The sequence below is a fragment of the Schistocerca piceifrons genome, chromosome 1, assembly GCF_021461385.2.
Source record: "Schistocerca piceifrons isolate TAMUIC-IGC-003096 chromosome 1, iqSchPice1.1, whole genome shotgun sequence".
NCBI classification, from domain to species: Eukaryota; Metazoa; Arthropoda; class Insecta; order Orthoptera; family Acrididae; genus Schistocerca; species Schistocerca piceifrons.
In genome coordinates, this window is record NC_060138.1 from 246567730 (window position 1) to 246580748 (window position 13019).

Here is a 13019-nt window from a genome sequence, read left to right on the forward strand (position 1 = left end):
TAATAATTATCTTACTGTATTTTCTATATTGATAATGATCTCATGTAATGCAAGTAACAGTGCAGATTGTGTAAAATAAAGTACTTTTATAATATTTCAGGTGGTGAGTGTTTCTAGGACCCCAGGTCACACGAAACACTTCCAAACTATTTACCTCACATCAAATGTCAGACTTTGTGATTGTCCAGGTCTGGTTTTTCCATCAAAAGTCCCAAAGACATTGCAAGTAAGTTATTGTAATTTCATTCTTTTCAGGATTAAACTACTATTTGTTCTGTAACACCTGAGAACAACACTCATTCACCTAAGAGTAATTGTTCTGTTCATTTTAGAGGACACATGGGCTTGAATTGTGAAACATTTACATCAGTTCATTGGCACAGTTACAAATGCAGTTTACTGTATTTATCGTGCAAACTGTGTATCTGTTCACTAATGTTCACAAAACACACTATTGTGTTAACACAGCTGACTGAATCTCAGGACAGTTAAAGAATTCCTTAGAAAATAAATGTCTAAGTCTCAGATGGTTGTGTCAGGTCCCCAGAGGATTTAATTAACAAAATGACATAGCTATTCTAGCAACGCATAATGTAAAGGTTCAGCCAGTATTTCTTATGCGGACGCCGCGCAGTAAAACCTGGAGTTCCGCAGATACGGAAGGGAAAGTGTCACACAGTACAAATAGCCTCAGCTAGTAAACACATTGAGGATATGGACAGTGCGTCTCCTGGACCTTGGAGGGCGAGAAGGAACTTTCTGCCCCGGGACTCTGCCGGACATATCAAAACCAATATAGGTCCACAGCGACGAAATGTCCGGGAACTGAAAAATAAGTTAGAGAAAGCGGATGTGAGGGCTGCGTCCGAGCAGAGCAGACCTTCAAAATGAGTATTTAAGGGCGTCCATGAGCAACAGGAAGCAGAGTCATCGCAGAAGTTGAAGAGGGCACAAGCAGATGAGGCCCAGCGGCATCGAGAAGGTAGCAGCCGCTATTGATGAGTCTATAGGAACTGCAACTACGAGAAGACGGTGATGGTCAGGTGGAAGCAACTACAACTATCAGCTAAGTAGAGGTTTTGCATTGGAATAGTTTTGAACAGGGACAGTTTGTCTCTGCCTCAAGTAGCCTCTACAGTTAGTTTCAGCGATAGAAGGAACAAGCCACTGGCTGGTGCTTGTCTCCTGTGAGATAGGACAAGGTTCCATTATTTATACGAAGAGTGAATTCAAAGGTGCTAGTTCTCGTGAGTAGTCATTTCTGACATAGAGTGATAAGTGGAGATTCTGGCTGAATGTATAGAAGTGTACAGAGTAAGGGGAAGGGTCTGACACCTCACATGTCCTTTGTGATATTAGTTCAATAAATTGCGTTAAAGGAGAAATCTCATCTTCCTGTTTTGACAGTTCAGTGCTGCCAATTCCCCCCTCATACCCACTACCTATTGAAAGTATTGTCTAATGTATCTACACCTCCTACACGCCCTTAGACAGTCCAGGAGATTCTACTCCCTCTCACCTCCGTAATAAAGGCTAGTTAAAGGGAACCACAAACCCATAATTGTCGTCAACGTCTCGATTGCGCCACGCAGGCTCACCCAACTCTATATTGGTATCCGGGACCCCTGCCAGGACGCAAAAAAAAAAAAAAAAAAAAAAAAGGTATCAGATGTGGAGTGGTGCCTTATATGTGTAGATCCATAATACCAGAGTGGGGGAAAGATAAGGAGCAGCAGACAGTTGTACCACCGAGTATCACCGCAAGAAGAAGAGGCCCGTACGAGTAGCAGCGCCCAAGACCCGTCAGACCAGAGAGGAGCCCAGCAGCCCAGCGAGAGATCGAGCAGCAGAGCCAGCAATAGGGAGGCCTAGCAGAGCCCAGTGGACGGGACGAGTGGCCCAGCAGCTAGCAGCAGACACAGGCAAGACAGCGTGTCGAAGTAGTAATAAGGTCCTTTGTAATTATAAACAATGACATCCTCCAGTAGTGATAAGAGTGGCATAAGTGCGAAAGATGTGTTAGTTTTAGTTCCTAAGGTTTTTGAGGATAACCAAATGGAATTGCAAGAGTTCATTGAGAATTTGAATGCTTCATTCGATGTTGTTAAAAGTGAGGATGAGAAGTTATTGTTCCAATATGTAAAGTCCAAAATAACAGGGGAGGCCAGGTCGAAACTATTAGTGAGGGATCAGACAAATAATTGGCCGGAGGTTCGAAGCATATTGGAAGAGAATTATTCGGATAAGAGAACCATAGATTTCTACGCATGTTGCATGTTCCAAGCAAGGCAATATCTGGGAGAATCTGTAGCATCTTGGGGTAATAGGATAGACGAGCTATCCAAATCGTTCAGAGTTGCCATAACACGAGTAACAGAAAAGGCACAGCTGAAAGGTGCATTAGAATTGGTTTATGCACTAGGTTGTGCATGCTTTATTCAGGGACTAGTAAATGATAGAATACAGACAATTGTTCACAGCAGAGGGGAAGAAATAAGTCTTGGGGATGCAGTAGAGATAGCACAGCCAGAGGAAAGTGCACTGCTATCGATGAAAGAAAAGGGACGATTTCATAAAGGGGCTCGTAGATAGACAGAAATTAGAAATAACTAGGGAGAAAAATGCTATAATTGTGGGAAAAAGAGTCACATTGCTAGAGAATGTAGGAAACCAAAGATGATTAGTAAAGTACGATGGGTAAAGACACCGACTAGGGCAGAGGAAGCTAGGAAGTTCCAGAATTTTTGTTATAATTGTGATGAGTCAGGGCATACAGATACTAAGTGTAGTAAAATTATAACTCATGAGAAATGTCAGAGACGTGGGCATAAGGCGACAGACTACCGAACCCACAAGTGTTTTATATGTAATAAATACGGACATACCGCATACCAATGTATGGAAAAAGTAGGAGTAGCCTCGGGAAAAAAGAAAGTGGTTTCGGGAAACTAAGGAGGTGGGATACGGAGCAGTCACATGTTACCACCATCAGATGACCCAAGGTTAGAGTGATAGACTGCGAGGCAGAAAACGATGTTATGACGACTAATTGCAATGAAATTGGTAGAGGATTGAAGTTTTTAATAGATACAGGAGCACATATTAGTCTAATTAAGAAAGAAGCTATGATCCCAGGGTTACCAGTTGACAGAGCACAAGTGCGGAGGTTAAAAGGGGTAACAAATGGTACAGTAAGTACACTTGGTACTGTGATATTAACTTTGAGACTAGTCGAAACTGTGTTGTGGAAACACACATTTCACGTGTTAAGCAAGGGAATAGATGTTCCTTATAATGTTTTGGTTATCACAGATTTTCTACAAAAGCAAAGAGCAGTCTTTGATTACAGAAACAGAAAGTTAGAAATAAATGGATGGACAACACCATTATTAGCAGTGCCCAAAGAGGAAGCAACAAAGGAACCAAGAGAAGTACAAAGCATGCGAGAGGTAAATGCGCATCAGAAGGGTAAGGACCCAACAAATGGAAAGTGTGGGAAGAAACGATGTTATAGGCCGTACCACAAATATTTAAAGGACCAGAGTGTCGTCGGTGAGAGTATCGGGCCGAGACAGCGATCAGGCGGGATGACGCAAAGCCAGGAGCGCTTAAGTCACGACAGAAGTGGAACAATCGGACCAAGGGAGGAGAAAGTTAGGAGAATTTGCGTCAAGGGACACAAAGCTATTTCAGAAGGTGAAGAGATTATTGTACCGAAACAAGAGATAACACAGGGTATTTATGTTCCAGAAGCGATAGTATGAAACGTACAAGTGAAGTGTATCATTAGTGTACTGAATACAAGAGAGGAATAATGCGATTTAAGTTCCATACAATTAGTGGCAGAAAAGATACGCAATGAAGCCGCAGTACGAAGAGTGCAAGACGTGCCGAACAGGCAAAAAGTTATAGGAATCACAGCTTACAGGTCCGAGAAGCCTTACGAATGGTGCATTTAAACGAAGAAGAAAAGCATGAGTTGCAGAAATTGTGTGTGATGTGTTTCATTTAAAGGGGGACAGGTTATTCTTTACAGAAACAGTAAAGCATATCCTTCCGATACTGCCTGAGCACAAAGGCGAAGTTATCAGTGTTCGACCATATCGGATTCCAGAAGCACAGAAACTGATATTGAGGGAACATATAGAGAAAATGTTGGCTGATGATATTATTGTGGAAAGTCAGAGTCCCTGGAACGCACCAGTATTGTTAGTTCCAAAGAAGATTGATGCTAGTGGGCAAATAAAGTACAGGTTGGTGACGGATTACAGAAAGTTAAATGAGATTTCAGTAGGGGAAGCGTTCCCAATACCGAATTATGGGAAATACTGGACCAGTTATGAAAGGCCAAGTATTTTTCCACGTTAGACTTGGCAAGTGGCTACCATCAGATATTAATGGACCCTCAGGACAGAGAGAAAACAGCTTTCAGTGCCAATTATCAGCACTATTAGTACAAGAGACTGCCAATGGGATTAAAAGGGGCACCCAGTACATTTCAGAGATTAATGAATGTTGCACTAACGGGGTTACAAGGAACCAAGTGCTTGGTGTATTTAGACAATATAATTTGTTAATGGAAGCTCATTGGTGGAACACAATGAAAAATTGAGGGAAATTTTCGATCGACTAAGGGAACACAGGCTAAAGTTGCAGCCAGCTAAGTGTGAATTTTTGCGTAAAGAAGTAGTAGTTCTTGGACATAAAATCACAGACAGAGGGGTACAGCCGGATGAAAGGAACGTAGAAAAAGTGAAGAAGTTCCCAGTACCGAAAACCAAAAAAGAGTTAAAAGGATTCCTAGGATTAATAGGCTACTATAGGAAATTTCTGAAGGACTTCAGTAAGATTGCAGCACCCTTGCACAAATTGCTGAAGGGAAATGAAAGTTATGAATGGGGAGGACAGCAGCAAGATGCGTTTGAACAGTTAAAAGAGAAGTTAATCAATCCCCCCATATTACAATATCCCGATTTTGAGAAACCGTTCGTTATTACCACAGATGCTAGTGGTGACACGATTGGAGCAGTGTTATCTCAGGGGAAGATTGGAAGCGATTTGCCAATAGCATATGCTTCAAGATCATTTAATAAAGCAGACAGGAATTACTCAGCAACTGAACTAGAGTGTTTAGCGTTCGTATGGGCAACAAAACAATTCAGACCATATGTATATGGGAGAAAATTTGCAATTGTCACAGACCATAAGCCACTAACTTGGATTTTCAGTGTGAAAGACCCATCATCGTGTTTATTAAAATGGAGGCTAAAACTAGAAGAGTATTCATACTAAGTTATATATATATATATATATATATATATATATATATATATATATATATATATATATATATATATTAAAAAAATAGAGGGAAACATTCCACGTAGGAAAAATATATCTAAAAACAAAGATGATGTGACTTACCAAATGAAAGTGCTGGCAGGTCGACAGACACACAAACATACACACAAAATTCAAGCTTTCGCAACAAACTGTTGCCTCATCAGGAAAGAGGGAAGGAGAGGGAAAGACGAAAGGATGTGGGTTTTAAGGGAGAGGGTAAGGAGTCATTCCAATCCCGGGAGCGGAAAGACTTACCTCAGGGGGGAAAAAAGGACGGGTATATACTCGCACACACACACACACACATATCCATCCACACATATACAGACACAAGCAGACATATTTGAAGACCATATGTCTGCTTGTGTCTGTATATGTGTGGATGGATATGTGTGTGTGTGCGAGTGTATACCCGTCCTTTTTTCCCCCTAAGGTAAGTCTTTCCGCTCCCGGGATTGGAATGACTCCTTACCCGCTCCCTTAAAACCCACATCCTTTCGTCTTTCCCTCTTCTTCCCTCTTTCCTGATGAGGCAACAGTTTGTTGTGAAAGCTTGAATTTTGTGTGTATGTTTGTGTTTGTTTGTGTGTCTATCGACCTGCCAGCACTTTCATTTGATATATGCCAATGCAGATGCATTAAGCAGACTGAGACAAAGTGACGAAGAGGCACAGGCGAAGGAAAGCCAAGAGCTAATAAGAATGATAACCGAGACTAATGAGTTAGAGGAAGAGGAGGCAGAGCTAAGTGAGGAACAGAAAGCCGAAATTTTGAAGGAGGTACATGATAATCCACTAGGCGGTCACCAAGGTATTCACCGAACTGTAGAACAAATTAGAGAAATACGGTTCATGGAAAGGAATGAAAGGTGATGTCGAGCAATATATTAGAACACGTGATAAATGTCAGCGAAATAAGTTTACGCAGAGTAAGATAAAGATGCCATTAGGTGTTACAGACATGGCAGAAACTGTGTTTGGGAAGTGTTATATGGACGTAGTTGGTCCTCTAGATGTAACAACAGGAGGTAATAAATATATTTTAACATTTCAGGATGATTCGAGTAAGTTCACAGTAGCTATTCCAGTGGAGAGGCAAGACACAGATACAATAGCTGAGAAATTCGTTGAAGAAATTATATTACGATATGGAATTCCATCACTATTGTTAATAGACCAAGGATCAAACTTTCTGAGTCAAGCGTTTAAGATATTATGTAAAATATCGAGAATCAAAAAGATCCAGATCACTGCTTTTCGTCCCCAGACTAATGGAGCGTTAGAAAGGATGCATCGAATGCTAGTGGAATACTTAAGGCACTTTATAAACAAGGACCACAGCAATTGGGATAAGTGGGTTCCTTACAGTACATTTGTTTTTAATACTACCCCTCATAGCAGCACCGGGATACCCCATTCGAGTTACTGTTTGGAAGAATTGTGAATGTACCAGGAATCTCACAGAAAGAGACAGCCACAATAGGGTACAATTATGACAATTATGTAGACCAGTTCAAAACAAGAATGCAGGAAGCACATAGGATAGCACAAGAGAAAATAAAAGAGGCAAAATTAACCAACAAGGCTTACTATGACAAGACAGAGAATTCCCGAAACTTTAAAAGATAGGTGACAGAGTGCTGGTACATGACGAGACTGTAAGACAAGGGAAATCGAAGAAACTAGATTCCCAATTTAGAGGTCCCTACAAAGTAGTGGAAGTAGATTTGTCTAATGTAGTATTGAAAACGCATAGAAAGCAGTAATTAAAAGTACATGCTAACAGGCTGAAGCCATATTATTAGGCTACAAAATTTCGCTTACAGACCCAGCAGGGTGCCCAGACCAGTGACGTTTTGGATTTGGATTGTCATCTGCGTGGGGTGGTCATACTGTTTTCAAGCGCTTGGAGAAGCAGACAATGTCATAGAAATTCTCCTGATAAAGGCTGGCTGTAGTCAGAGCCACGCTGACTGGTCTAAATAGAACGGTAGAATCAATCAGTTCGAATGAGCAATTGCTCAAGAACGGAATGGCCAAGCTGGAACAATTTATCACCTATTCATTGAAAACAACTGATCATGGTTTGAGACGGAAGGCAGCATTCATGACGATCAATGAGCAGCTCCTACAGTTGCAAGGCTTGTTTAATGAGATAGGTGTGCAATATGAACAATTAGTAAGTGCCATAGTTCATGCTCAGAAGGGTATCCTTGCACCTCTTATTGTGAATCCAGTGTAAATTGTTCAGAATTTAAGATTAATTCAAGACAACTTAAAAGACGTAAGATTTCTCATCCCTCTAGTAGAGGAATATGGGTATATACTGGGTATATACTTTTAAAAGTTATGGATCTGGATGTATTTGTGACCAAGGAAGTATTAGGTTATGTGATTAATATACCCCTAATTGAAAATAAGGAATTTAATCTATATAAGATGTTATCACTACATGTGGAAGTAACAGCTGGCACAGGACAGTTTACTTACATACAGCTGGAAAAAGAATATTTACTGTTAGATAGCTCTAAAAAGTTATATGCTAAGGTATCCTATGAGCATTTAGAATGTAAGGAAATAGATAAGAATAGGAAAATATGTAAACACACGTTTGGCCTAATATCAATGTATGACCAAGAGGACTGTGAAGTTACTACAAGATACACAGATCCCAACTAATTGTGTTAAGAAAATGATTTCCTTTGAACAAAGTTTATGGACTCGGTTAAGTACCAATGAATGGTTGTATATAGTACCTAAGGAGGAAGACATGACGATTTTATGCAGTTCGCATCCGTCACAGGATGTAAAACTTCTTGGGAGAGGAATAATAAAATTCAAAAAGAATTGTGAAGGATATGGGACACACATCCTTTCAGACAGTGATTCAAAGCAATTATACTAGGAAAGATATTATACCTAATGTAGATATTAATTTAGATTGTTGTGAGGAAGTGAAAACGAAAATTAATGAGTCGGAAATAAGATTTGATTTACCTTTGAAGCACGTCACTTCCAGTCTAGATGATTTAAGAGTAGCAGGTAAAAGACTGGACAAAATTAGTAAATTCATAGACAAGGAACAAATTGAATTAGAGAGAGAGAGAAAAGAGTCCAAACATATTCAATTACTACGTATATCAGTATAAGTTTAATTATCATAGTCATTGTATTTCTGTGTTGTGTGAAGTGTAATTGTTGTAAATATTTATACAAGAAGTTGTTTGATGAGAAGGGAGGAGGGAGCTGTTGTCACTCAATTTGTGTAAGAACAACTGTAGTTAATGCAACTGAAACATCTAGACTACCTGTAAGATCAGGAGACAGAGACGAAGAAATAGTAATCTATGAAAGGCATCCACGAGATGCAGATGACAGAGTATTTATAAAGAATAGACGATAGAACATAGCAAGTAGTCATTTTCTTTCAGGGTAGTATAAGGACAATTTTTTGTAATACTGTGATGTAAAGTTGTTTCTCTTCCAGATAAAAAATAATAATAATAATTGCAACAATTTGATGTATTAACAGCACTTTGAGTAGTGTGCATTAATGTACTTTTGGGGGGAGGTGTCAGGTCACCATAGGATTTAATTAACAAAATGACACAGCTATTCTTAGCAACGCATAATGTAAAGGTTCAGCCAGTATATCTTACGCGGACGCCGCACAGCGAAACCCGGAGTTCCGCAGACACGGAAGGGAAAGTGTCACACAGTACAAATAGCCTCAGCTAGTAAACACGTCGAGGATACGGACAGCCCATCTCCCGGACCTTGGAGGGCGAGAAGGAGCTTTCCGCCCCGGGACTCTGCCAGACATATCAAAACCAATATAGGTCCACAGCGACGAAATGTCCGGGAAGACCGAAAAATAAGTTAGAGAAAGAGGATGCGAGGGCTGCGACCGAGCAGGGCAGACCTTCAAAATGGATATTTAAGGGCATCCACGAGCAGCAAGAAGCAGACTCGTCGCAGAAGTTGAAGAGGGCACAAGCAGATGAGGCCCAGCAGCATCGAGATGGTAGCAGCCGCTACTGATGAGTCTATAGGAACTGCAACTATGAGAAGACAGTGATGCTCTGGTGGAAGCAACTACAACTGTCAGCTAAGTAGAAGTTTTGCATTGCAATAGTTTTGAACAGGGACAGTTTGTCTCTGCCTCAAGTAGCCTCTACAGTTAGTTTCAGCGATAGAAGGAACAAGCCACTGGCTGGTGCTTGTCTCCTGTGAGATAGGACAAGGGTCCATTATTTATACGAAGAGTGAATTCAGAGGTGGTAGTTCTCGTGAGCAGTCGTTTCCGACATAGAGTGATGAGTGGAGATTCTGGCTGAATCTATAGAAGTGTACAGAGTAAGGGGAAGGGTCTGACACCTCACATGTCCTTTGTGATATTAGTTCAATAAATTGCGTTAAAGGAGAAATCTCACCTTCCTGTTTTGACAGTTCAGTGCTGCCAATTCCCCCCTCATACCTACTACCTATTGAAAGTATTGTCTAATGTATCTACACCTCCTACATGCCCTTAGACAGTCCAGGAGATTCTACTCCCTCTCACCTCCGTAATAAAGGCTGATTAAAGGGAACCACAAACCCATAATTGTCGTCAACATACCGATTGCGCCACGCAGGCTCGCCCAACTCTGTATTGGTATCCGGGACCTGTGCCGGGACGTGACAGTTGTATGTTGCAGTGAAGTTCTGTGTACCAGTCTGAGACTTGAACTTGGATTTCTTTCTCTCGATTACAATGTAATGCTAATTATGCCTTGTGTGCATGCGTGACAGGCAGACTCAAAGCATCAATTTGTCATCCCTCAACTCCTTTCTCTGGGTAGTGTAAAATAATCCATTCTTATTGAATGAAACAACAAGTTCACTGTTGCCTGTCTCTGTTTATTTATTACAACATGTTTGAAGGTTTAAACTTCCATCATCAGATCAATTTATGTGTCTTAATACGGCAGGTATGTGTTGTGTTGTTCCACACTGAAATATTGCCCTCCCACACACACACACACACACACACACTCTCTCTCTCTCTCTCTCTCTCTCTCTCTCTCTCTCTCTCTCTAGACAGTATCACTGGTTAGTCCAAAGTCGTAACAGAACTCATACATTTCATATATTTAAACCGTCAAAACACATTGTGGTAATAAATAAACAGTGACTGGTAACAGTAAACTTTTTGTTTCATTCGATATCAATAAGTTGTAGTAAAGCACAACCAAAAATGTTCGCATTTACATTTAAACCATTCTTATGATACTAAACTTATTTTTACAGTTCAACTAAGTATAATTTCCTATGAATGTGGTTGATGGGGAGGGAAATGTATGCAGGAAGTGGAAAGAATAACCTCTTAAGAAGATAATGAAGAAAAGAGAAAGTTAAGAAACAGGAATCTATGAAACCATAACAGGTGTTGGCAAATGGAGATATTGAGAGGAAGACAATATGACTTGGGAGAGAGAATTGTAATGTGTGCCAGTCGAGTAATAAATTCTAATGAAGTAACAACGTGGTAGTGTATATACGTGTGTGTTAGTTGAAGTGAGATGAATAACAGATTATCATATAATTGGATGGATAAAAAATCTACTAACGAAGCTGCAGCGGGAGGAAACACAAACAAACATTACAAAAATGTGCAAGCTTTCGGAGCCGGTGGTTTCTTCTTCTAGCAGAAGGGTTGAAGCGGAAAAGAAAGAGGACTGGTGGGTTTTAGGAAATCAGGAGAGTTATGAAAAAGTCACATCCGACAAGTCTCCCCTAACCCAGGGTTCTCGTGACTTTTCTGTAACTCTCCCCATTTCCTAAATATGACCAGTCCTTTCCTTTCACCCCTCCTTTCCCCTCCAGCCCTTCTGCCGGAACAAAGAGCCACTGGCTCCAAAAGCTTGAACATTTCTATAACTTTTACCTGTGTTTTCTGCTGCCACTGCTTGGTGAATAGATTTTTTAACCATCCAATCATATTACATTTTCAGAAATTTGTTATTTTTAATTGATGGATTATAACATGAGCGGAAGAAGACAAAAGTGTATAATGTCCCAAAGCAAAAGTTAATCTCTCATATACAGTACATTGTGTAACATATGCTTTTGTTGGGGTTTTTCCTCACTCATTCAGATAAAGCAAAATTGTTGTTTGAATTTTTAATAAGTTATACTTTTCCTAAATGAATTCATGGACACAATGATTTTCTTCATTCAAGTTAAGGTTTGTATGAACTGTACATATTTTCAGACCTGACAAAAAAGTCTGTCAACAGATTCATTAATTTTGTCACAATGTAGAGTAAATAATTTCCATTTTTGAGTTTCAGTGGTTTAAAGGTAACACCATTAAGATATGCTCTTAAATAGTATGAGCCATAAGCACTGCCTCTGTTAAAATTTGGAGGTTATGTTTTGTACAAGGAAATCTCTTGTTCAGAATATTACTTTAAGTGACTGGTATGCTCCTGCAAGGTGTACTGCAATACAATGTGCGGCTGGTCATAATGCGCCAGGAACTAACAATCCCTGGTTCTAAACACCCAGTGGAAACACTGGACCAACTTGATTACAAGCAAGTATGACTCGTGCAAGTAATAACAACATTACCCCAGGTGGTAACCAATCCACCCATCAACAGATGGCAACCAGGAATTCGGACTCTGGGGAACCTGGACTTACACGATTACACCAGAGAAAGTCGGAGCTCTCTGGCAAACTTCCACTTAAAACACCTACATACATTGGAACCTTTAACATAAATACATTAATCCAACCAGGAAAACTTCTAAACCTTACAACAGAACTTGAAAAGCAAAAGATAGTAATACTAGCTTTACAGGAGACACGTTTTACAGATGAAGAAACATCAGATTATGGCAGCTATCGCATCTTTAAGAGCAAGACGGATAAACGAATCGGAAGAGGAGCCCCCCATCTCGGGATGGCGTTTATCATACACAAGAGCGTGCTCAGCTCCATCAAGGAAGTTACTCCCGTAAATAATAGGATAATGACGATGCGCTTACAATGTGCCAACAAAACATACACAATGGTTAATGTTCATGCTCCCACAAACGGAGACAACAAGAAAAACCCCATAGAAACAGAAAAGTTCTGGGAAAATTTGGAGAATATAATGGCCAAGATTCCAAAAGATGATACAAAAGTTCTACTCGGCGATTTTAATGCCCAAATTGGTAGAGAGAAAATCCACCAAAAAACCGTAGGCAAATATCCTGCACATAAATTTACCAATAAAAATGGTACAAGGCTCGTCGAACTATGTAAGCAGAATAACCTGAAGATAATGTCAACATCTCTAAGAAAATGTCCAAGAAAACAAAAGACATGGAGATCTCCTATACAACAAATTGGCGAGTTTCAAATAGATCATGTGGCGATTTCATACCCAGTACAAAAAGAAATTTACGACGTCCAAGTACGCAGAGGAGCAAACATTGATTCAGACCATTACCTAACTAGAATTAAAATCAAGTTTACAGCACGAAGAAGTCATCAGAAGAAAACAGAAATACAGAAATATGACACCAAGAAGATTAAAGAATCTAAAGTAAAAGAAGAATGGGAGAAGGAAAAGGCAAACACATGGGAAGAATTTCATTCTAAAATCACGCGAATAGCTAAGGAAACTATTCCCTTGAAAAAGATATT

The 13019-nt window shown here is 40.0% G+C and overlaps 1 protein-coding gene across 1 annotated transcript in view; it reads left to right on the forward strand.

Moving 5' to 3' along the window:
• LOC124799656 (guanine nucleotide-binding protein-like 1) overlaps nt 1-13019 on the forward strand; it is a 67219-nt gene that overhangs the window by 37088 nt on the left and 17112 nt on the right. Inside the window, exon 9 of the mRNA XM_047262937.1 lies at nt 101-226. Within this exon, the coding sequence (XP_047118893.1) occupies nt 101-226 (126 nt within the window). The remainder of the gene's footprint in view (nt 1-100; nt 227-13019) is intronic.